Genomic DNA, 27,140 nt, shown 5'->3' with positions numbered 1-27,140 from the left:
TATTGGTTAAGCCCTATTTCCTCATCAAAACCAGTCCAAACCCCCGCCCCTCCCCCCACACGGCATTTCTCGTTTCCTAGTCCTCCTCTTATAAACCCTTCCCCACGCTGCTTGCGGCCTCCCTTACACTCCCACGCCGCTTTTCTCGAATCCTATTCCTCCTTCGGACTACCGCATTACCCGCTCCCCTCTCATGACCCCATTCGTGTCACGTCACCGCCCTATATCTAGCCCGACTGCATGACCTTTCACTTTGGCCATGTGTGCGCCTGGGAGTTTTTTCTGTAGCCTGCTACAGGAAGGTACTCTCTTGACCATTGGCATTGGTTTCACTCCTTGATATTGGTTTCACTGTTTGCTATTTTCGTTATACTGCGACGGTTGTTTCCTAAGCCTTTGTTATAAAATGAACGACCGTAATCTTCTCTGTCGACGGGTTTTTGTACGTCATCTCTACTCTGGGATCCGGAAACTGCCTGTTCCTATCAGTGGGTTATTTCTTGACACAAACGGTTGACGAAGGCAATGCACTCTCACTATGACATAAGGCAGTAGATTTTGTTGCATCACATTGGGACAGAGTTGGAGATGTTCTTCCTGTTGTTGTGATAACTCGATTTGCGTTGGAAAGAACAAGTCATGAGTACTATCAATACTTGGTAACATCTGGAGTTTATGGTGGTGAAGCTGAAATTCAAGCACTTTCCGAGATTCTCCATGCTACCATTGTCATCTACTTCAAACACGACCCCAACATCCCGCCTTGCATTACATTTGAAAAGATTTGCGTTCATCTACAGCAAGCAGTCTTCAGCCACGGTCAGTTGTATATGGCTTTTCTAGGGTCAGGACTTTCGACTCATTATCTGTCGTCTTCAGCAAAACACCTATTCGCAACTGCGTCTTTCAAGAAGTATTTCTTTCTTCTTGATTTCTGAATTCCTTTCTCACCGTTTTCCATCCCTATTCTTACACCGCTGTACGCTATGGCAGGCACGAGCTAGTTTGGAAATATTTTAAGATGGGTCTCTAAAAATGTTACGTGTAACTAGCACACAAGTTCTTTAACACCTTTATGTTAATGTCTGTGATATTAGCAAGGCAACACCACTTATACTCAAAAAAATACTGTTGACTAAGAACAGCAGTAATAGGGGAACGAACAAATAAATTATGAAATACAACTTAAATCAGTAATATTGTAAATCTAATGTAATTTTATTTATCTGATTTCACAGGGCAGATTAGAAGGTATACACATATAATAATTGCACTTTCATTTCTTTTTAAATTTTTCTAAGATAAACTAGTCTATGTTTCCAGATAGACCGATAGCCATTTCTATTATACAACATAGCCCCCAGCCACTGTTCTCAAATTCAGCCCCACTGGACAGGCACTATAGCAACTGTACAGTACATATTTTAGATGAAAACACTTTTAAGTCGAAGCAATTTTCTGCTATCACTGGAATGTTTTCACCAACAGCTAATAAGTTTGGGAACCAACGAGGGCCTGGTATAAATGGTAAATATTCTCTAAAAAAGGGTCACTGGGGCAGCAGGGTAGTTTACTGCTATTTCTTGTTAGCTGTTTCATGAACACCTTTTCTCATCATTCTCTTTAAGTATTATTAAATATAAATTCAAAAAATGGAATTTGTAAGCATTTCTTAAGAATTAAATACTTTATTAAAATAGATCCTCTTATTAAATAAAAATATGCTAATTTTCATTATTTAATAACTGAACTTGGCCTTACCACCATACTCATAACAAGGTAAATACACTTAAACAACACAATATAAAAGACAGGACACCACCACAACAGCAGTAGTGAAAAATCTATACTAATAAAAGGCAAAGCCCTCACTGACTGACGCACTGACTCATCACTAATTCTCCAAGTTCCCGTGTAGGTAGAAGGCTGAAATTTGGCAGGCTCATTCCTTACAGCTTCCTTACAAAAGTTGGGCAGGTTTCATTTCGAAATTCTACGCGTAATGGTCATAACTGGAAGCTATTTTTCTCCATATACTGTAATGGAGTTGAGCTCGAAAGCCGTGGGGCGGAGTTTAGTGTGACATCATCACGCCTCCCATGTAATCCGCGTGAACTGACTGTCAACGCAGTGCGTACAAAACCAGGAAGAGCTCCAAAAAGCGCTGAAGAAAACATGCATTATATAATTGAGAAGGCAGCGAAATAATAAGACGCGAGCAAGTGACATATACAACCATATTCATGAGTGCTGCTACTTCGGAAACAAAGCAAGGTGTAAACCTAAAGTTTAAATTAAGTTCATAGACAGGCTGCCGCTGGCGTTTCTCATGCCCACGGGTAATGCGGGATACAAGTTTAATGAGAGGATGCAGGACATAAACGAGAGTTTTGATCGTTTTGTAACTAAGTTAAAATTGCACGTGAAGGGCTGTGCTTATGCAAATTCCGAGAGTTAAGGCGGGTGGGGGAGTCCCGTCATCATCTCCCCTCCCATTCACCTCATTTCGCTCTGAGCTGAGCTTCGCAGCTACCGCACGTAGTGTTATGGAAGCGACTTTAACATGCTGCCACCAAATACTCACAGAAAAATCCACAAGTTAATACACACGCTGTCTCTACAGTTTCTCCACACTGAATCCTCCAGGCACTACTTACAAAAGGTTACATTGACAATCGTGTTATTTTATTTTTAAAATGTTTCCTTTTCTTAGCACAAGCACAGCTGAGAAGCTTCGATGCATGTGCTCCATAACACGTTTAAAAAAATCACGCATTTAATCACATTTTGCAATACAAGCAAAGGGGAACTTCTGTCAATGCATGATTTCCTGGTACACCGATTACACTGATCAGTGCTTCCCGATTCATTTTACACTCGCACCCCCTTGGTTTGAGAAGAAGTATGACAAAATATGAGGTTAACAAAGAAAAACAGATCACCAATTGAAGCTTTATGAATAATCGATTCGCCATCAATAATTGTTTTGGTAAAGCCAGTGTAATCCTCCTTCCATTTTATAATTTTTCCGCCACTAGCCATGATTAAATGAACGGTAAAAAAGTAAGAGCGAAGCGAGGGTGACTTATTCAGGCAGGCAGGCGACAGCTCAATAGCTCGAATTTGGATATAAGTAGGTTCTTTTAGTCGCCAGAAATATCTTTGTTAGGAATGGAAGTTGAATTTAGTCTTTAAATTTCTATGGTAAAGAAAAAGTTATCCAATGATGACTAAATTTAACTATATAAAGTTATAGTTTTATATATAAAGCCATTCCCGAATATATAAAGTCAAACCTTGATTATATAAAGTCACTGTCAGAATAAATAAAGTCAAAACTTCAATATATAAAGTCAGCTTCGGAATATACAAAGTCAGCGCTGGAATATCCATCCATTTCCCAACCCGTTGAATCCGACCACAGGGCCACGATGGTCTGCTGGAGCCAATCCCAGCCAACACTGGGCACAAGGCAGGAAACAATCCTGGGCAGGGCACATGCATCATTTTCAAAACATTAACCGAACAGTGTATTTTTATTTAATTTATTTTTCTGAATACGTTTTTGTTAACTTAGTTCAGTTCAGAGTCGTTTCAATCAATAGATTTTGACTTTCACTTTATATATTCAGGAGTGAGTTTATATACTCCGATGTTGACTTTATATAATCAGGAATGACTTCATAAATTCCGATGCTGACTTTATATATTCTGACACCGACTTTATATATTCACAAAATCAATGTATTTGCCTGTTTGGCACCCCACAGTATATGTGTATATATATCTATACTAATAAAAGGCAAAGCCCTCACTCACTCACTAATTCTCCAACTTCCGTGTAGGTAGAAGGCTGAAATTTGGCAGGCTTATTCCTTACAGCTTACTTACAAAAGTTGGGCAGGTTTCATTTGAAATTCTACGCGTAAGGGTCATAACTGGAAGCTATTTTTCTCCATATAATGTAATGGAGTTGAGTTGGAGATGGCGTGGGGCGGAGTTTCGTGTGACATCATCACGCCTCCTACGTAAGTACGTAGAGAACAAGGAAGAACTCCAAACAGTGATGAGCACAAAACGCCATTTCACAATTGAGAAGGCAGAAAAACATTATGAAGCAAATGATGCATACAAGCATATTCATAAGTACAGCTACTGCGGAAACAAAGCACGGCGTGAACCGTAAGTTTATATTAAATTAAGTTCATAGACAGGCTGCCACTAGCGTTTGTAATTTAGTGCCTGCCCATATAAGGCCGCCCATCAGCGGCAATCCAATACAAACACTGCCGGTAAATATTCACGGTGAAGGACTGTGCTTATGCAGAGGAAGATGAGATGGTCAGGGTGGTGTTTGGCACAAACTCATTGAAACTGCGAGAGAAACTTTTAAGTGCCGGGTCTTAGCTGACATTACACGAGATGGCACCAGCACAGCTGGGAACCTTCGATGCAAGAACACCAAGCTGCTCACGGAACTGACGAGTGCACAGACAAAAGCAACAGTTCCAAAGAGTGCTGAACAAAACGAATTACACAATTGAGAAGGCAGCAAAAAATATGAAGCGTCTGATACATACAATCATATTCATAAGTGCAGCTACTGCGAAACAAAGCACACGGTGGAAAAAGTGAATGTCCTGCTAAAGGAAGACAGTGTAAAAAAAAAAACCCTGCATGCAGTTTGTCACATCTCAGATAAAGAGGAAGACGAGCTGTTTATTGATGCAGTAAGAAACTAATCGATGAATGAAACCTCTTATCTTTACAACGATTGACAAACACGGAATGTAACTTGAACACAACACATCGTACAAATACGAGCCTGATTGAAACAAATAATGATAATCAAATCCTTGATGACAGCAACATTCAATAACACTCACAAAACAATTACTGTATATTGACAATCATGTTACGTTATTTTTAAAATGTTCCCTTTTCTTTTCATAACTTCTACTTCTCCACTCGATACACGGGTATATATATAAATGTATATATATACCCGATCTACAATACATACTTTAGCATAGACAAGCCACACGCTGTGGTGCAATTGTAGAGTCTTAAGCCTCTAACGCCGACATTCGAGGTTCGATTCCGAGAGGGATGTACTGAGTATACGCGCTACCGATTCATTTTACCTTCGCATCTCCTTGGTTTGGGGCGTATGAAAAAATATTAGGTTAAAGAATCATGTTATTATTTTTAAAATGTTTCCCTTTCTTAGCACAAGCACAGCTGAGAAGCTTCGATGCATGTACTCCATAACGCGTTAAAAAAATAACGCATTTAATCACACTTTCAATTCCAAGCAAACGGGAACTTTTGTCAATGCATGATTTCCTGGTACATCCATTACACTGATGCACACATCACAGCTACAAAAATGTTAGAGTCGGAATAAAGCGTTCCTACGACTGATCATTTCGACTACCGAGAGAAGCCTTGATAAAAGCATGGTTTTGTGCACACTGAAAAGCAAGCAAAATTAGATGCATTACAGAAAGCGGACTTTGTGGCTCTTACTGGGGATCATTGGACTTACATTCTTACATCTAATTACAAAATGTTCAATGATCACACTGTTTTAGCCTAATGTACAAAATAATTTTGGCTAATGTTACTCAGAGTTTAAAGATTAAGTTGGTCAAATTACCTTTTATGTTTCTGACTTATTTTTTTAAGAAGAAAAACTGCACTTTATGTTGAAATTTTGGTTATTATTATTTAAAGACAATACTATTCTGAAAATGTACTTAAAGTACTTAAACTACCACTTTATTTTAAGTCTGCCCAATTTTAACCAGGGATGATATTTTTATTTCTGTTTTGAATTCAAATGCAGTTTAAAGCTTTTTTTCAGAAATTAAAACAGCTTCAGTTTACAATATTCATGTCCATGTCTATTATTTGATTCTGTAAGCCCACTAAAACCCTTTTAAATTAAAAAAAAAACATTTGCGATTTGGGGCAAATTTATGTGTATGATTACATACAATTAATCAAGATTCTTACACAGCCTCTAATTAATTGGATTAATTTTTTAATGAGTCCCACCTAATATATATATATATATATATATATGTATATATATATATATATATATATATATATATATATATATATATATATATATATATATATATATATATATATATATATATATATATATATATATATATATATATATATATATATATATACCAGCAACACTCATGACAATGACAAAACAATTACATTGTCAATCATGTTACGTTATTATTAAAAGGTTTCCTTTTCTTTTACTTCTCCGCTGAATAGGTATATATATATATATATAGATATACTATATATATATATATATATAGATATATATATATAAATAGATATGACAACAACACTCATATCAATGACAAAACAATTACATTAACAATCATCTTACGTTATTTTTAAAATGTTTGCTTTTCTTTTTTCAGTAACTTCTTTAACACACTACTTCTCCGCGTAAGCGGTATTCTACTAGTATCTCTCTCTCTTTGAGAGAGAGAGAGAGATATCTATATATAGATATTATATATATATCTAGATATCTATATCTATATCTATATATATATATATATTATATATAGATAGACTAGCAAAATACCAAGCCAGATGGAGAAGTAGTGTGTTAAAAAGCAATGAAAAAGAAAAGGAAACATTTTGAAAATAACGTAACATGATTGTCAATGTAATTGTTTTGTCACTGTTGTGAGTGATGAGTGTTGTTGTCATATATATATATATATATATATATATATATACACACACATACACACACACACACATATATATATATATATATATACACACACATTTACACACACACATGTATATATATTTATTTATTTACACACACACACACACACATAAACATATATATATACATATCTATACATATACACATATATGCACATATATACACATATATATATCTACATATATACACATACATACACACATACATACATACATACACACACATATATACACACAAATACATATATATACATATACATACATATCTACATATATACACACACAGCTATTTCATTATCAGTGCAATACGCTGCTTGTTAAAAAGGATAACTCCCGCTCTTACGCAAGTAAGTCTGCGGATATTATGAACTATCGTATTTGTTCAAGTTCTTTTAAATTTTAAATAGAAGGAATTTTTATTTAGTCGACAGAAATATCTTTGGTAGGATTGGTAAAAACAGACAGGAATATTATTCCTGAATAAATCAACTCAAACCTTAAACAACTTATAATATTTTGCTCTCCATAAAAATATATCCTGTCAAAATTATACAAATTCAAATATGAACATGCTGCATAACAAAACCTGGAAATATAAATAAAATGTGTTCCTTTCAGCAATAACAAATCAAATCATTCAGTTGTCTTTGCTCATATGTCATTTTAGAGCTGGACGCCTGGCATCTTTTTGACAACAGGTTCGTTTATGTTTGGTGTGAGGTTCTGTGTTGTGGAGATTCTCAGGATGGATTGCAGGTGCTCATCAGTGAGGCGACTCCTGTGTGCTGTTTTGTTAGTCTTTATCACTGAGAAGAGCTTCTCACACAGATATGTGCTACCAAACATGCACAAGGTTCGAGCCGCATGTAGACGGACTTTTTTTGTTCTTCAAAGTCACCAAAGCGCCGTGCAAACTCAGTGCGCAATGCGCTCAGTTTATCAGCAAAGTGCGTATTTGGGAACACCGTAGTGACGACTTGGTTTAACATTACTTGGGAACAGGGTTGCACTGGTGCATTTGTGTCTCCCATAAAAGCAGCTTCACTTGAAATCACTTTGTGATTGTGCACGGGTAAAAACGTCCGCTGAAGTGTCAGATTCTTATTTAATTCTTCTGCTTTCTGTATCTTTTGCATTGCATTCAGGTTACCCTGATGTTTTGTCTCATAGTGCCGTCTTAGATTAAATTCTGTAATTACAGCCACATTAGCTCCACAAATGACACACGGGTTCAGTAAACATATACTCAGCCTCCCATTGGTTTTTAAAGGCTCTATTTTCAGAATCAACTTTTCTCTTCAGCATCGTGTGAGCTAGCTTCGCAATAACTTGCAGCATCATAAGCTAGACTTGATTAACGTGGTAAGTGTTCGCAAGGCAGCTGAAGCGCTGAATTGCATTATGAGATCTGTAGTTTGTGTTACCAGCGCTTCATATACCCGGGCCATTAATAACAATAATACAGTATAGAAAATGATCTCGGGCGGATATAATTACACGCGGGCTGGATGTGGCCCTGCCCTTGAGTTTGACACATATGGAGTAAAAAGAACTTGAAAAGATATATTTTTCAAATGTGATTCGCAATTCAGATAGAGTTGACGCGCACTACAGCCTGCATGCCTCAATAAGTCATCCTCCCCTCGCTCTTACTTTTTTACCGTTCATCTAATGAATACACTGAGTATGGCTTTACCAAAACAATCATTGATGGCGAATAAAGTATCCATTATTCAGTATGTAGTTCGGTATATATATATATACATATACATATATATATACATATACATATACATATATATATACATATACATATATATATATACATATACATATATATATATACATATACATATATATATATACATATACATATACATATATATATATATACATATATATATATATATATATATACATATATATATATATATACATATACATATATATATATATACCCGCGTATCATGAGAAGTAGTGTGTTAAAAAGCTAGAAAAAGAAAAGGGAACATTTTAAAAATAACTGTTGCTTTTATCTGTGCACTCGTCAGTTCACGTGAGCGTTAGGTGTACATGCATCGAAGGTTCCCACCTGTGCTGGTGCCATCTCGTGCGATGTCCATGGCTGTATTTAATGTTACCTTAGTCCTTTCTCTCACAGTTTCGCTGAATTTGTGTCAAACACCACCCTGACCATCTCTTCTTCCTCTCCATAAGCACAGTCCTTCACCCGTGAATATTTAGTGGGAGTTTGCTATTGGATTGCCGCTGACGGACGGCCTTATATGGGCAGGCACTAAATTACAAGCCAGCGAAGCCTGTCTATGAACTTAATTTAAAGTGTAGGTTTACATCGTGCTTTGTTTCCGAGTAGCAGAACTCATGAATATGGTTGTATATGTCACTTTCGCCGCTTCTTATTGTTTCGCTGCCTTCTCAATTATATAATGCATGTTTTCTTCAGCGCTTTTTGGAGGTCTTCCTGGTTTTCTATGTACTGCGTGATTACGTGGAAGGCGTGATGATGTCACACGAAACTCCGCCCCCACGGCGTTTAAGATCATCTCCATTACAGTAAATAGAGAAAAACAGCTTCCAGTTATGACCATTACGCCGTAGAATTTCGATATAAAACCTGCCCAACTTTTGTAAGGAAGCTGTAAGGAATGAACCTGCCAAATTTCAGCCTTCTACCTACACGGAAGTTTGAGAATTAGTGATGAGTGAGTGAGTGAGGGCTTTGCCTTTTATTAGTATAGATATATATTATATAGAAATATATATATATATATAGAAATATATATATATATATATAGAATATATATATATATATATATATATATATATATATATATATATATATATATATATATATATATATATATATATATATATATATATATATATATATATATATATATATTATATAGAAATATTACATATAGATATAGATATGAGAAAAACACTCATATCAATGATAACACAATTACATTAACAATCATGTTACGTTATTTTTAAAATTTTTCCTTTTCTTTTTCAGAACTTCTTTAACACGCTACTTCTCCGCTGCGAAGCGCAGGTATTCTGCTAGTATTGCATTAAAAACAAATACATCTCTCTATACAAAAAAAAAATCCTGGGAGAGAAAGACTACGGAGACGAGACGTGATCTTCACATGAAATAAAAGTGAAGTTAATGAAATAGCAAAAATTCATCCAACCATCTATTTTCTAACCCGCTGAATCCGAACACAGGGTCACGGGGGTCTGCTGGGGCCAATCCCACCCAACACAGGGCACAAGGCAGGAACCAATCCAGGGTAGGGTGCCAACCCACCGCAGGACACACACAAAACACACCAAGCAAACACTAGGGCCAATTTAGAATCGCCAATCCACCTAACCCAAAGAAAAAAAAAAAAAAAAAATCTTAAAACTGTTTATCCGGAAAACCATACACGGGGGTTGGCGACCGAAGCGAGCAGGGGGAAAAGCCCCATAGTAAATACAGTAAAGTACAATTGTAGCCCCACCCAGCAATGTATCAAATAAGTCCATATAATGTAAACAGAAAAATATAAATAAACATAAAATTTAGGTTGGATGAAGGAGTTTAGAAATCAGGTATATGCACTAGAAAAAAAACAGCTTATGTGTCTTTAAGTACTTGCCTTTAGTCACTGGTAACATCTTCTCTGCGGTAAAAACTTAGTAACTGTTGCCCAGGTGAGTGATTTTATTTCTAGCAGGTTCCTGGTTTTCTATACAGGACCTCACTAGAGTTCAGTTTCAGGCCCATACTGTTTTCTGCTACCTGAACAACATACTGCAGTTTGCTTTAAGTGAGCAGGTGTAATCTCATAACCGACTATTATGGAAAAAGTGAGAATGCTTTCAATATCAACTATATAAAAACTACCAGCACTGATTATAACAGGTTAAGCTTTTAGTTGACAGAAAAAAATTTACACTAATGAGGTTTTTTGATATATATAGATATACAGGTGAAATTCTGTTACAATGAATATCTTTACAACGTAATTTTCATTACAACGAAGTATTTTTATGGTCCCGGCAGCTTCCCCATATGACACGAGTCTATAGAAATCTTGCTACTATGAAGTACATTCAGCAGATACTTTCATTACAACAAAGTGCACAAAATACCTTGAAATGCCTGAATGAATCATCTGCAGAACAGTTAGTTCTGTGGCGCAGCTCAGTTGTGTAACGATCCCCAAACAGAAACACATTTTTTTTTTCTCTTTTTGAACTTTCCTCGTACTGTTTTTTTTTTTGCCTTTTTTGTTTCCTGCAGTTTTCAGTTATACCTTGTGTTTATTGCTCGTCAACATTTGAAAAACATCCATTGGAATTTAACTCATTGTCACCCTCGTATAGAAACGGCAGACATGAAAAAACGATAACAGTTCATATTAGAAAAAAAAACTTTAATTTTTTGCAGCTCTTGATTGCAGCAAAAAGAAAAAACACATTGCCAATTTGGAATTTCGTCATCGACATTGTCAACTTTCTTGAAAGACAGAGCAAAAAAAGAAGAAAAACCTCGGGATACAAACATGTGTGAACTGCTGCATTTGAAGATGTCGAAAAAGCAGTTTTTATGTGGTTCAGTGATGCTCGTTCAAGAAACATTCCTATTACTGCGGCACTCATTCAAGAAAATGTAAGGTTTGTAAACTCTCTTGGGACCTCCCCCAACTAGACAGCATGCACTTTCCTGTACTTCAGGTATCTTTCCATAGTTATTCAAGGAGTGATGCAGTCTCTCATATTGATTGTTTATAGACCTCAAAAATATAATGCGTCCTTTGTTGAAGAATTCTCAGACTCTGTATCTATAATAATAACTAATTATGGTAAGTTCCTAATTATAGATTTCAATTTTCATGTGTACATTCAATGCAACCCTAAAGCAAGCGAATATATTAACATTTTGCACTCATTTGATCTTAGAGCCAGCCTACACATAAGAAAGAACACATGCTGAATTTAGTACTTTCAAAAGTATTAAAAGTTGATGTGAGGAAGGTTGTGGATACTGGTAACTACAGGTGCCGGTCATAAAATTAGAATATCATGACAAAGTTGATTTATTTCAGTAATTCCATTCAAAAAGTGAAACTTGTATATGAGATTCATTGCATGGAATTCATTTCATTAAAAAATGTTGGAAAACTCTTACAATGCCAAGATTTTAGGAGAAAATGCCATGTGATTGAGTGTAAAATGAATAAAACATAAATTAACAGTCCACTGAGAAATTTTAAAGGCACGCATTGTTGAATAAAACAAAGCAGTCCTGTTTTCCTAAAATTCTAAATCATAATGTTGGAAATCCAAGATTTTTATTCTCAATGACTAATCATCTTTTAAACCCAGTTCATTCAATGGAATGCCTCCAGGAACCTTCTAGCAAAGCTTGAGACTTTTGCCATATTTTTTAACCACAAACTAAATTATTACCAATAATATAACACATCCCTCTAGAATAAGTCCTATTGAACTTTAGTATAATCTTTGGGGGAATTAAATTAATTCTCGGATGAGCTAATTGATAAAGTTCTTGACAAAGAACTTGTCATTAAATATGGGGGTCTTCCCAGTTTGTCTAATGACTGCATTAGTTAAACCCCTGCTGAAGAAACATAATCTCGACTCCTCTGTACTTGACAACATTAGATCTATTTCTAACCTATCTTTAAGTAATATTACATAAAGAGTACTTTTGTAGCAAATAAATAACTAAACATCCGACTCTTGATAAGTTTCAGACAAGTTTTTGAAGAAATTGAAGTACTGTATAGAAACTGCATTACTTAAAGTAGAAAATTACTTAAAGGTTAATGCAGACAGAAGCCACACGTGTTCTTGTCCTACTAGACCCGAGTGCAGCATTTGACACCATAGACCAGTGTTTCCCAATCTCCGTCCTGGGGGCACACTGTAGCTGCAGGTTTTTGTTCCAACCAGCTTCTGTTTTTAACTGGAGTCCTGAGCTAATTAAGTGAACTGTTATTGCCCAAGTTCTGTGTTTTGGGAACAATACAGAAATTACAAAACAAAGTTTGGTTAAAAAATATATGATATTAAAAATGTACCAAGCAGTTATATGGGAATAATGTATTTTTTTCTTTTTAAACAATATTTTCATCTTGATTTTCATTCTACTTTTCCAGGTGTTCTAATTGTTTAATTAATCCATTATTTACTAATGAGTGGGTCTGACACTAAAGTAGTTGCAGCCTTTGATTTTTCAGTGTTGTTTGCCAGCGTGTCTGCTCTGCTCATTTTTAATTGTCATTAATAAGATAAAATGAAGGTGAAAAACTGCACAGATAAAGGGCAAAATATAATGAAATCAACAAAAGAGAGTTAAGGATTTAAATCTATAGCAAAAGCAGAAATATTTCTAAATATCTTATAAATTTAAAATTCATGCTGCTGTGCTTTTCTAAATGTAGAATAAAAGAAAAATAATACCAGCAAATTAAATGAGATCAGTGTTATCAGGTGTTGTCACCGATAAGTAATCTGGTTGGAACAAAAACCTGCAGCCACAGTGTGCTCCAGGACCAAGGTTGAGAAACACTGCCATAGACCACAGTAAAAAATACAAAAATGACCCGTAATCAATGGGTGGGCGTCTTGTGCAGCATCTTAAATTTGTTTCAGTCTTGCTTAACAGGTGAAACAAAATTTGTTATTTGTGGTAATTGTAGTTCAGAGATCCATGATATTGTGTGTGGCATACCATAAAGATCTATACAGAGGACACAAGACACAAGGTGAACTACCACAGCTATGCACATAACACAGCTTTATATGGTTAAAGCACTTATGACCCTGATGCTGTGGTCTCTCTGACCCAATGTCTGTCTTGTATTTCTGAATGGATGAGTAGAAAGGAAAAAATATGAAATCCTTAGTTGTTCTGAAAAATTGAAATGAGACTATTAAAATAACCATGATCCCTTACAATTAAAAGTCAAAGTGGAAGTAAAGAATTCAGGTGTAATCATGGACTCTGACCTAAACTTTAAAATTACATATGAACTATATTACTAAGACTGCAATTTTTTCATTTAAGGAATATTTCAAAAGTTAGACCTCTTATAAGACTGCAAATAAATTCACACTTTTGTTTTTAGTTGACTATATTACTGTAATGCACTCCTAACTGGTCTACCTAAAACGTCAATCAGTTGCAGTTAGTCCACAATGCAGCAGTAAGAATGTCAGCCAGAAAAAAAAAAAAAAACTCTCAGCATATCTCACGTTTTAACGTTGTTATATTAGTTTCCTGTGTCTTTTAGAATTAACTTTAAAATACGATTAATGGTTTATAAGCTTTAAGTAATCTTGCTCCTTCAAATTTTGGAGTGCCTATTCCCCTACACTCCAAGTCGTAATCTTAGATCAGTGGTCTGCTTATTATTCCAAGAGCCAAATATAAAAGAACTGGTGAGGTAATCTTTTGCAATTATGCACTGAAAATAAGAAATACTTTACCAACAGAGATACACCAGGCTAGTACTGTAGATCATTTTTAAAAACTCCTAAAACTGCCATTTTTAATTTGCCTTTTTGTACCTACAATTTTGTACCTACCATTAATAAAATAGATATGCATAGATTTACCATAATCTTCAATGAACCTGTAATCTTTATTAATCTTTACTGTTCTCTGTTATCTTTTCAGGTTCTGTAGTTGTGTTCTGCATCACCAGCACCTGATCAAAGTATTATGCAGCTACCTGTGATGACTGAATGAAAGTGAATAGCCCAACCTGGCACAAGACCCACAGCATTGAATCCTCTAAAATGATGCATTAAAAAAAAAAGATTATGTTAAGCAGAATTCCCTGTGGGGGCTAGGCAGTTTTTTGGTCTGGAACCCATATAGATTTTGTTTTTCCTCTAGCCCAACTTTTTTTTTTTACTTCATCTTGGTCAAATAATCTTACCATTGGACTTTCACTTATTAAGTAAAATAAAAAAATCTATATTTAAGGACTCTATTCCTCTTAATTATATATGTAACTGTGCATTATTTTTTTGTATACTAAAAATACATCATTATTATTATCCAATTTAAAATTTTTTTTCATTCCTTTGAACTACTCTCAGACATCTTGTGAAGCACTTTGGCCTACATTATTTGTATTAAAATATGCTATAGAAATGAATGTTGTTTGTGAGGTTCAAAACAAGCGATGGTGCTGGACAGTCAGTGTGTGATCAAAAAATGTAAGCCATGTAAACTAACATGGTCCAGTGACACAACTGTAGCTGGCTAATCTGTCATATAAGTACTGTAAAGTGACACTGTCTTTAAATGCCACAAAACCATACTGAAAGACATGATCACAGTGAGACTGCTAATATTTTCCTTGATTATTCTTCTAAAAGGGCAATCCTACACTTTTACATTATGGCTTTGTTAAAAAGAATTGACTACTTCATCAAAGATCTTTAGAAGGGCAGTCTTACAAAAACTAAAGCCAAAACATATACTACTAAAATAAGTAACAACATCTGAGTAGAAAGAGTCTTTTCCAAATTTAGCAAAACTAGCTGCTTTCATACTGCTTATATAGACTGCAATTTTGCAATAAAGGTAGAATTAGTTCTGATAGTTTGTTTCATTTTTTTATTACACAAAATCTGTGATTATGGCGGGGTGGGGAGACTTCTTATATTCGCTGTGTTATGAATAAACTCCATTATTTTATTTATTACTGCAACTATGGCAGGATTATTTGTTAAAGAAAAATCATCTTCTTCCACATCTGAACAACAAACACAGAAAGAGATGATTGATTTGTGTGCATCTTTTCCTTTTTATGAACTTTGTTCATGGACTGAACTTTAGAACTCATAGTACTGATGTCACAGCTTGAACATGAAATAGTGTTATCACCTGGTAGGCATTATAAAAGTACTTAAAGCAGGGCTATTCAATTACTAATTAAGTTGGGCCAGATTTTCAAACCAAGAAATTTAGTTGGGCCAGGCATTTTCAGTGGCCAGTAAGCAGCAGGTAATGATACATTTTAAAAAACACAAATTAATGTATTCAAAAACAAGAAATGTTTATTCATTTTTCCCTTTTAAATTTGGTCACATCTGACAAAGGCACGTCAAAAAATGTTAAATAAATAAAATAGCTAACACTGAACAGAATTTCAGATGGTAGCAATACTTCTTTTTCCACTTTTGAAATATGACCCGGGCACATCTCAAAGTGGATAAAAGTCAAAAAGTAAAATATATATATAGATAGATAGATAGAGATATATATATATATATATAGATATATATATATCTCTATCTATCTATCTATATATATATATATATATATATATATATATATATATATATATATATATATATATATATATATATATATATATATATATATATATATATATATATATATATATATATAGAGAGAGAGAGAGAGAGAGAGAGAGAGAGAGAGAGACTCCCTAATTTAAAGGGGTGGTCGTGACAGGCAAGGAATTTTTTTCCATAGAACTTTCATTCACACGGTTTTAATCACTCATATGACAGAGGTTAGATATGAGATCCACAACACCACCTTTCTGGTGGAATTCTTTTTCCCCAGAAAAAAAACTACCCAAGTAACTGTTTTAAGAGCAAGGCTGCACGTATGGAATAAAAGTGGATTAGTACATTTATTTTAAAATGTCACTGTACAGAATTCTTGGGTGTCAAGTAATGAATCATTAATTATAATTATTTTTACTAAATCATTTTCCATGTTTCTTTGTTAATGAGCTCCCATTGAAGAATTTATTAGTAACATATTAGTAATATAGCACGCATGCCAAAACGACTGAAGGAACAACTAACAAAGTGGCATTTTTGCATACCATTTTAACAAAGTTTACTGTCCACCATCAATCACAGAGCAGCCCAGTAAAGCATCAGTAATACACTTACAACCTTAAAACACAGACTTCATCACATCGCTGTGTGTGACAAAACAGCGAGCAGGTGACTGCTTGTACATGATTAATGACAGACAAGCCGGCATTTTGCATGAGGTGTGTGTTAAATCAAAAGAGAAATAGCATGCAAAGATGCACAAACACAATGAGATCGGTGACAATCACATCTTAGTGTGCTGCACAAAATCAGAAGGGACAAATGAATTAAACAGGGCACAGTTATCTTCATAACAGGGGACCTATATGATGGGCAGATAAATTTCAAATGTTTTGCATGCCTACCTCTTGTTTTGATGGCCGGTTGCGTGATATTGTGCCCTTTATTCATTATTCTGGCACAAGCGTAACTGGCCTCTCATTGAAATTCATGACCGTGCGGTCTGTAGCACCATGTACTTAGAAATATTTTCCCGGACACGTCTCCAAGTCTGATATTATTTTTGCTATGACTCCCATGCACCCTGCATGGGGTATAACCCGGCCTTTATGCGGCTCAGTGATATGCAAGGGACAACCCGTACTGACACATATTAACAGCACATGCACTTAATACAAAAATGGCCTGTTACAATATAATTAGTATAAAACTTCAATGATTTCATTTGCAACTGCAGAACTAAGTAGAAATGATAATTAACAAAGCCTATTTTTGGACGCATTTGAATTGCAGTCTGGAGCCCTGAAAGGACCATGGGCTGGGCTGAAAGTGTTTAGTTTTACCTTTAATTTAAGATTTGTTTTAAAATACCTATACATCAATATTGAACAGCCTATTATAAACACTTTTTAATTATTACTTAAGAAATATAGCAATATCAACAAGATTACCTAATAAAATATAATGAAAATATAAATCTAATAAAATTATAAACTATAAATTATATACCTGATTTCTGAGTTTTCCGATTGGATGAAACCGAGAGCTGTAATTTTCAGCAGAACTCATAATTTTACCCATTATTTCATTTTCCTAAATTTTAAAAACAAACAGAAAAAATGTGCATATTTATTGGTTGGTACAACTTTGTAAAATTACTTCTTGCTTCTGCCAAGAGACATGCACCATGTCAAAATGTCTGTCAGAAACGCATTCAAAACTATGGAAAAAGATTACATTAATTGCTTCTCTGTCTCATTGTGCAGGACATGGCTAGATTACACTGATTAGTGATTAAGAATGTTAACTTCAATTTTGTCTACCACACAATCATAACTGTTTCTTAAATAGTCAATAAACTGCTCCCAGAAATACTCAGAGAAACCTTTTTTAGAAATTCTAGTTCAGGCTTTGTTGGCATTTTTGACAATACATTCTTGCTTTTAGCCAAGCTTGTGAATATTTAATATAGTCTTTTCAATGTAAAATTTTTCATTGCCTTTATACATTTTCTGTCCATGGAAATTATGTGTAATTACTCATGTAATGTGTAACAAATTATATGCTATAACACAAATGTTGTGATGATTTATAAATTGATCACTTTAGTGATGTGGCAGCGCCTAATTAATTGTAATATCTGTATAGTTACTTAAAACAATGACTACCACAATTAGGCACATATAGTTAGCAATTCAACGATGAAAGTATACAGATAAAAATAAAGCTGTTTTGTGTAAAAATGTATTTTTGACAGATCAAGTGAAGACATTAAATGTTTTAACTTTAGAAGGTTACCTCAAGTTCTTTACAGGGTTTACCAATAAACTTGTAGAGCAAAACCAGGGATGATGCCAGAATATCATTTGCTATTACTCTGGGAAATGACATTAAATCAACCTCCCCGTGGCTGAGATGGTCCCTGATACGAGGTCCCTCTGGATTGTTCAACAGGTCCCACAACAGTTCCTGTTAAAAAAATAGTTTTATAAAATATAATGTATATCCTTTTACCAAAAACAGTAAAAGAGACAATAACAAATGAAGTTATAGTTGAATATTCTTGGGTTTACTTAACTAGAGCAAGTTTCAAGTTAAGGATTTATTATTTATTTATCTGAAGCTAAACCTTTAACAAATGAAATATTTCTAAACTGAGAAAAAGAGGGATTACTGCTTATGGCAGATTACTACTTATGACTAATACAAAATTTACACAACCAATGCAAAAAATCACTATAAATGGATTAGTTCACGTTAACAGTCCACACATTAAAAAAATATATTTTATAAAGATTTCATTTTTATCTTTAATTGGTATGGCTGATAAGCACGATCTTTAACAAATTATATTTAATTCTTTAATAATGACCAAATATTTGCAGATAAGCCAAGAATTTTAGGATACAAACTAGACCCAAAAAATTGCATTTGGCTCATCTATTCAAATTTTGCTAAATGTTTTTCACTTCCATTATTTTAAAAGGCACTGAAATCTCTATATGGAAAGTAATAATGTTAAGAGGTACACATAAGTAAAATCTTATTCGGAGCATAAATTGAGGAAAGGAGCTGCAGTGAAGAATACTACAGAAGAGTTGTCATTTATTATGCACCCAGCTTTTCCTAATAACCAACTTAATGTAAAGGTTACCAAAGCATATGAAAGTTGGGGCAGCATTTGTAAAGAATGCCTCATTGTAGCCCAGACTTCAAAACCAGAGCACAAGCTCTATATAACACATACTAATATCAGATCTGGGAGACATCTGCAAAGAGATCCCATGACTCTCTGAAGTAATACAGCATGGAACAAATTGGCAGCCATCTTTAATTTCACATTTTCCAGTCTGGCAACACAGTTATTTCTTAATTAAGGACACAAACTCTGCACCTTTTTACTGAAAATCAGGGCTTGAAGGGGCTTTATTCAATTTGTTGCTGTGGCACATAAGTAGTGAATTGTGGCGTACAGGTATTTCCTGCTCCGACCTTGAGAGGGACACAGATTCCAAAGATGTCCAATCTAATGTATGTATATCATAGTGATTGAAACTCCATGGGGGAAGCTCATTTAAAAAAAATCTTGAAAAATATGTAACGGATCAGGAGGAGGATCAAGAAGCAAACAATAAGTACATTGATCCTATTTTTCTATTTCTTATATTATGCAAAACAAACAATCAAATATTGCTAAATATATCTATGCATAGTTTGTCTTTTTCTGTGGTATTGAGTTAAATATGACTCAGTATCAGGCTATACTTAAGTCCAAATATAAAATATACTCTATTAAAAAATGCAGAAGCCATAAGTGCTTTTTCAAGCTCATGACAGTCTGTCTGATGCGTGCAGAATTCACTTTGTAATATTAACAACTGCACTATATCTGTTAAACATGCTCATAAGGTGGTATACATTACTAGAAAGTGTTGTTCACCTTCTCTGGCTCCAAAAAGGACATTGCAATAGCAATTAAGCCTAGTCTTGGTTCACTGCTAATCTGTAGTTATGGGGCACACACCAACAGCTTTAAACCTAAAAGTTAGTCTTTTACCGTGAATATGGACTGAAACCAGATGAGCAAGGGATCGTCTCAAACTCACTGCACACTGCCACCGAGTCAGACTGCTTTTTCTTGTTCAGCATGAGAATGTTAGATTAAAGATTTTTCTCCACCATCACTACAAACTATAGGGGAAGTGATATTTAAAAAATATATTTGGGTGGAGAATTCCTTCATATTATAAGAATTGAGGAAACTGTTAATTATAATGGGTAAAGGGAAGGTTGCACAAATCAGAAAAGTTTATAAACATTGCAAAAATTGTAGATACTCAATTCATAACATTTGCTTCTTGAATAACTGTGGAGCTAACTTGGAAAGTGTATAGTATACAAGAATACTTTACATAAGGCAAAACTGCCGAAACAAATGGTTGCCTTATCTGAGTAACAGTACTGCAAATGCAGTATGACTAAGTATTAAAGCCTGTGATGTGCTAACAGTGTTAGGGAACATTACTTTAATTAAAAAAAAAAATCACTACTTACCAAAAAAAGTAACTAAATATATGTTATACAGTTATTTATTCTAAAATGTATTGTGTTACAAACTGTTTTACTTGTACATTAAATGTCCATCTTTTGTAAGAACTACTGCACATTTAACTGGTCAGCTTTTTGTTTTTAATGAATCCTAAGCCCAAACAGGAACCTCAATAAAATGAACCAGAAACAGAGACATTTTCTTGTGTTTTATAAGAACAATACTTTTAGTCATTCATGTGCTTTGAAGTAAATACATTTATCCCCATTTTCTAAACCCAAAGAATCAAGATATGAACACTAGCTGCTGTGCCACCAGATTGCATCGTTTTTAAATATCCATCCATTTTCTAATCCGCTGAATCCGAATACAGGGTCACGGGGGTCTGCTGGAGCCATTCCCAGCCAACACAGGGAGGACACAAGGCAGGAACCAATCCTGGGCAGGGTGCCAACCCACCGCTCGTTTTTAAATATCTATAATCAAATACATGGCTTAAAAAAACTTCATACAAGCTTTATTTACAGGTTTCTGTTACTGGATTGAATGCAGTACACTATTTTCTGCTTGGCTGAGTGAAAGGCATGTACCATGTTTGCTTTCTTTCCTTACACTCAGTGCTGCTGTGATAATTACTGGCCCCCCTTGCGACCCTAAACTGGATAGATTAAAATTTACCCCTCAATGTATTTGGGATTAACTGGATACTTAAAACTTTTGTTCAGTTCTTTTCACCTGACTGAATGCTATGCATGTGCTTAACCTATCCTTTACCAGCTGTCATCAGATGGCCAGAGCAAACATGTGCATGATAATACATACACAGAACAGCAGCAGGCAACATCTTGAAAAGACAATACTTCTGAAAAACAATGCACTTATTTTTTTGCAATGGAATAAACCTCCATACTAGCGAAGTAATGCATATTTTATTTAATTTTTTTAAAAGTAATTCAGGTATTTTTACTTCAATAAAACAAGTGTTCTGTGTAATTTTTTCAGAACCGGTTTCGATTTAAACATTTACATTCACTTTATCTGCTGCTGACACATTTTCATGGTATTTTGGTGTAAAATTTGAGGGGCAGCTTATCCGGGAGTATTTACGGTAAGTGCTTGAGGCAACCGTTTGTGGTTATTTTATCGTCCTCCTGTACTTAATGAAAGAAGTTAATAATCCATTAGAGTGTATAAATGTTTCCAGCATAAGCTGTTACCCATTGATCAAGAGTGTATTTGAACAAATTTACTTAAATGAAAACACATGAAAAATTTGACAATTGAAAAATTCTACAATATACCACAGATAAAAGACATTTAATCAATCTAAATTATTACACACACACCATTATTGGCTCACCAAGCATTGTAGGAAGTGCATTTATCTCTGTCCTTTTCACATTCTTGGCTAGTATCTGAAAAGCAAAAATCAAAATAAAAATCATTTACATTAATGTTAGTATTAAAAAAAAAAAAAAAAGCTAATTAATTTGGGTAATATACAGCAGGACATTAAAACTATGCTATAGAAGTAACAGAAAAATGACAGAATCCTACAGGTGGGAAGGAATATAAATTAAAAAGGTACACATATTACAAAAGACTGAAAAGATCAAAAACTGCTGAAAGTGATGATTATGAAAGAGAACAGAAGAGGTTAATATTAGTCTGACACATCATACATGGAAATGTTTAAGTATTCAAGGAGTTTAAATACCAACATATAAATTGGGAAATTCCAGTAAAATATTTGAGGTAAAAGACCAGAAGCTCATGGATGTAATTAATAAAGACTTTCTCTCTCAATATGTGAAAACACAAACCAGAGAAAAAATGTTCACACTTAAATATCTTTAGTAATCAACACATAATTCAGGGTGCATTGTGTATGTGCATATATTATATATACAGTCATATGAAAAAGTTTGGGAACCCCTCTCAGCCTGCATAATAATTTAGTCTACTTTCAACAAAAAGGAGAACTGTGGTAGGTCTTTCATTTCCTAGGAACATCGGAGTACTGGGGTGTTTTCCGAACAAAGATTTTTAGTGAAGCAGTATTTAGTTGTATGAAATTAACTCAAATGTCAAAAACTGGCTGTGCAAAAGTTTGAGTACCCTTGTAATTTTGCTGATTTGAATGCATGTAACTGCTCAATACTGATTACTTGCAACACCAAATTGGTTGGATTAGCTCGTTAAGCCTTGAACTTCATAGACATGTTTGTCCAATCATGGGAAAAGGTATTTAAGGTAGTCAATTGCAAGTGGTGCTTCCCTTTGACGCTCCTCTGAAGAGTGACAACATGGGGTCCTCAAAGCAACTCTCAACATATCTGAAAACAAAGATTGTTCAGTATCATGGTTTAGGGGAAGGCTACAAAAAGCTATCTCAGAGTTTTAAACTGTCAGTTTCAACTGTAAGGAATGTAATCAGGAAATAGAAGGCCACAGGTACAGTTGCTGTTAAACCCAGGTCTGGCAGGCCAAGAAAAATACAGGAGCGGCATATGCACAGTATTGTGAGAATGGTTACAGACAACCCACAGATCACCTCCAAAGACCTGCAAGAACATCTTGCTGCAGATGGTGTATCTGTACATTGTTCTTCAATTCAGCACAATTTGCATAAAGAACATCTGTATGGCAGGGTGATAAGAAAGAAGCCCTTTCTGCACTCACACTATAAACAGAATCGCTTGTTCTATGTAAATGCTCATTTAGACAAAGCAAGATTCATTTTGGAATTAAGTGCTCTGGAATTATGAGACAAAAATTGAGTTATTTGGTCATAACAAAAAGCGCTTTGCATGGCGGAAGAAGAACACCGCATTCCAATTAAAACACCTACTACCTACTGTCAAATTTGGTGGAGGTTCCTTCATGCTGTGGGGCTGTGTGGCTAGTTCAGGGACTGGGGCCCTTGTTAAAGTCGAGACTCGGATACATTCAACCCAATATCAAACAATTCTTCAGGAGAATGTTCAAACACCAGTCACAAAGTTTAATTTACGCAGGGGTTGGATATTCCAACAAGACAATGACTCAAAACACAGTTTGAAATCTACAAAGGCATTCATGCACAGGGAGAAGTACAATGTTCTGGAATGGCCGTCACAGTCCCCTGACTTGAATATCATCAAAAATCAATGGGATGATTTGAAGCAGGCTGTGCATGCTTGGCAGCCATCAAATTTAACTGAACTGGAGAGATTTTGTATGGAAGAATGGTCAAAAATACCTCCATCCAGAATCTCAAAAGCTCTAGGAGGCGTCTAGAGGCTGTTATATTTGCAAAAGCATGCTCAACTAAGTATTGATGTAATATCTCTGTTGGGGTGCCCAAACTTATGCACCTGTCTAATTTTGTTATGATGCATGTTACATATTTTCTGTTAATCCAATAAACTTAATGTCACTGCTGAAAAACTACTGTTTCCATAAGGCATGTCATATATTAAAAGGTTACTTTGAAAGCTCAGCCAATGATAAGCAAAAATCCAAAGAATTGGGAGGGGTTCCAAAATTCATTCATTCATTCATTCATACACAGTGCATCACTTTTTCCACATTTTGTTATGTTACAGCCTTATTCCAAAATGGATTCAATTCATTTTTTTCCTCAGAATTGTACACACAACACCCCATAATGACAACATCAAAAAGTTTACTTGAGGTCTTTGCAAATGTATTAAAAAAAAAACAAAAAAAAACTGAGAAATCACATGTACAAAATTGAGCTCAGGTGCATCCTGTTTCCCCTGATCATCCTTGAGATGTTTCTGCACCTTAATTGGAGTCCACCTGTGGTAAATTCAGTTGATTGGACATGATTTGGAAAGGCACACACCTGTCTAAATAAAGGTCCCACAGTTGACAGTTCATGTCAGAGCACAAACCAAGCATGAAGTCAAAGGAATTGTCTGTAGACCTCCGAGACAGGATTGTCTCGAGGCACAAATCTGGGGAAGATTACAGAAAAATTTCTGCTGCTTTGAAGGTCCCAATGAGCACAGTGGCCTCCACCATCCGTAAGTGGAAGACGTTTGAAACCACCAGGACTCTTCCTAGAGCTGGCCGGCCATCTAAACTGAGCGATCAGGGGAGAAGGGCCTTAGTCAGGGAGGTGACCAAGAACCCGATGGTCACTCTGTCAGAGCTCCAGAGGTCCTCTGTGGAGAGAGGATAACCTTCCAGAAGGACAACCATCTCTGCAGCAATCCACCAATCAGGCCTGTATGGTAGAGTGGCCAGACGGAAGCCACTCCTTAGTAAAAGGCACATGGCAGCCTGCCTGGAGTTTGCCAAAAGGCACCTGAAGGGCTCTCAGACCATGAGAAACAAAATTCTCTGGTCTGATGAGACAAAGATTGAACTCTTTGGTGTGAATGCCAGGCGTCATGTTTGGAGGAAACCAGGCACCGCTCATCACCAGGCTAATACCAACCCTACAGTGAAGCATGGTGGTGGCAGCATCATGCTGTGGGGATGTTTTTCAGCGGCAGGAACTGGGAGACTAGTCACGATAAAGGGAAAGATGACTGCAGCAATGTACAGAGACATCCTGGATGAAAACCTGCTCCAGAGCGCTCTTGACCTCAGACTGGGGCAACGGTTCATCTTTCAGCAGGACAACGACCCTAAGCACACAGCCAAGATATCAAAGGAGTGGCTTCAGGACAACTCTGTGAATGTCCTTGAGTGACACGGCCAGGGCCCAGACTTGAATCTGATTGAACATCTCTGGAGAGATCTTAAAATGGCTGTGCACCGACGCTTCCCATCCAACCTGATGGAGCTTGAGAGGTGCTGCAAAGAGGAATGGGCAAAACTGGCCAAGGAAAGGTGCGCCAAGCTTGTGGCATCATATTTAAAAAGACTTGAGGCTGTAATTGCTGCCAAAGGTGAATCGACAAAGTATTGAGCAAAGGCTGTGAATACTTAACATGTGATTTCTCAGTTTTTTTTATTTTTAACAAATTTGCAAAAACCTCAAGTAAACTTTTTTCACGTTGTTATTATGGGGTGTTGTGTGTAGAATTCTGAGGAAAAAACTTAATTTAATCCATTTTGGAATAAGGCTGTAACATAAAATGTGGAAAAAAGTGATGCGCTGTGAATACTTTCCGGATGCACTGTATATACAGTACACACACACAGGGGCTTCACTCGCCAACAACACACACACACTTTCTTATTGGATTTAGGATGAGACACTCAAAAGTAGAACTTATCTTTCATAAAGTTATCCTTAACCTTTCCGTTACAGTGACACCACTACCATAAAACAATAGCTGGTTTTGTCCTGTTTATTAAATTACAATTAACAGTTATTCCTCTACAAGGTTTGGAGATGTATATATATGGTTTTCTTAAGCTTCTGTAAAGTTTTAATTTCCACTTGAGGACAAATATTTCTGTCTAGTCTGTCTGTCTGTCTAATGGCACACTCCTCAAATCCCAATACAGAGAAGGCTTCCCATCCTTCCAGTCCAGTACAACTGCACTTCTGAGTAAAGGGAATGCTTCAACGTCTGTTACAGCCACATCCTATAAGCTATGGGTTTTGCTTTTGGACAGCCAAAGTTATAGCCAGATTGACAGCTATAAGCTTGAAAAGAAGAAAGAGGAGTCAGAGTTTGTTTTAGGTCTTTAAAGGAAGGAATAGGGATCTTGCCATTGGTTTCTTGGGTGCACATACTGTAAACCCATCCTTTAGGTTGACCATTGAGGCAAAGTTCTGTCCTGCAAGGTTGTCAGTCCCGGATATAGAGCCCTTTGTTTGAGCTGAGTGTTTAATTGGTACCACAAGATGGCGGCTCCTACTCCTGTTCCTACCCAATGTCCAGCAGGAGCGACCCTATCCTCGGAGAGCGGTTGCTCTGCACAGGGCTTCCCCAAATATTTTTTCTCTTGTACTTTGCACTTGCTGTAACCTTAACCTCAACACTCTGTCTGTCTGTCTCTCTCACTCTTTATCTTTCACTTGATCTCTTCTGTCTCCCCGGTTCTCGATTACAGATCCCTTTTCTCCCTAGTAAGTGCAGGTGTGCAAAATGACCGGTAGTGCCTCGATGAGGGACAGCTGCATTAACTGCCTGCATGCACGTTCAACACAATTAAATTCCCTCATCAAAAAATTTCCAGAACCACATATATCTACCTGTATACTCACTGGGTCGACAATGTCTCACTGTTTTTAAAAATCTTGCAAGACTAAAGTGCAAACTTAACTCATTTAAAAAAGTATATCAGCATAAAGGAGCAGATGGAGAAAGGTCTAAACTCCTTGATCCATTATGGTAACAAGCATCATACTGATGTCACATATGAGGGTATACATATCTGTGGTAAAACAAACTTAATATAATAAAGAGGCAGTGAAAGACTGAAAAGGTTTTTGAAAATATTAGGTTATTAAAACTCCATCCCAATG

At 35.7% G+C, this 27,140-nt stretch overlaps 1 protein-coding gene across 7 annotated transcripts in view; it reads right to left on the bottom strand.

Annotated features, from left to right (window-relative positions):
• LOC120525720 (endoplasmic reticulum membrane-associated RNA degradation protein-like) overlaps window positions 1-27,140 on the bottom strand; it is a 109,334-nt gene that overhangs the window by 43,175 nt on the left and 39,019 nt on the right. For all 7 annotated transcript variants that reach the window (XM_039748258.1, XM_039748262.1, XM_039748263.1 and 4 more), the window contains 3 exons: window positions 22,051-22,119; window positions 18,454-18,624; window positions 17,665-17,748 (listed from right to left, as the gene is read on the bottom strand). In XM_039748258.1, the coding sequence (XP_039604192.1) occupies window positions 17,665-17,748; window positions 18,454-18,624; window positions 22,051-22,119 (324 nt within the window). The remainder of the gene's footprint in view (window positions 1-17,664; window positions 17,749-18,453; window positions 18,625-22,050; window positions 22,120-27,140) is intronic.

The sequence above is a fragment of the Polypterus senegalus genome, chromosome 3 (genome assembly GCF_016835505.1).
Source record: "Polypterus senegalus isolate Bchr_013 chromosome 3, ASM1683550v1, whole genome shotgun sequence".
In the NCBI taxonomy this organism is placed as follows: Eukaryota; Metazoa; Chordata; class Cladistia; order Polypteriformes; family Polypteridae; genus Polypterus; species Polypterus senegalus.
This window is presented reverse-complemented; position numbering and strand designations above follow the sequence as displayed.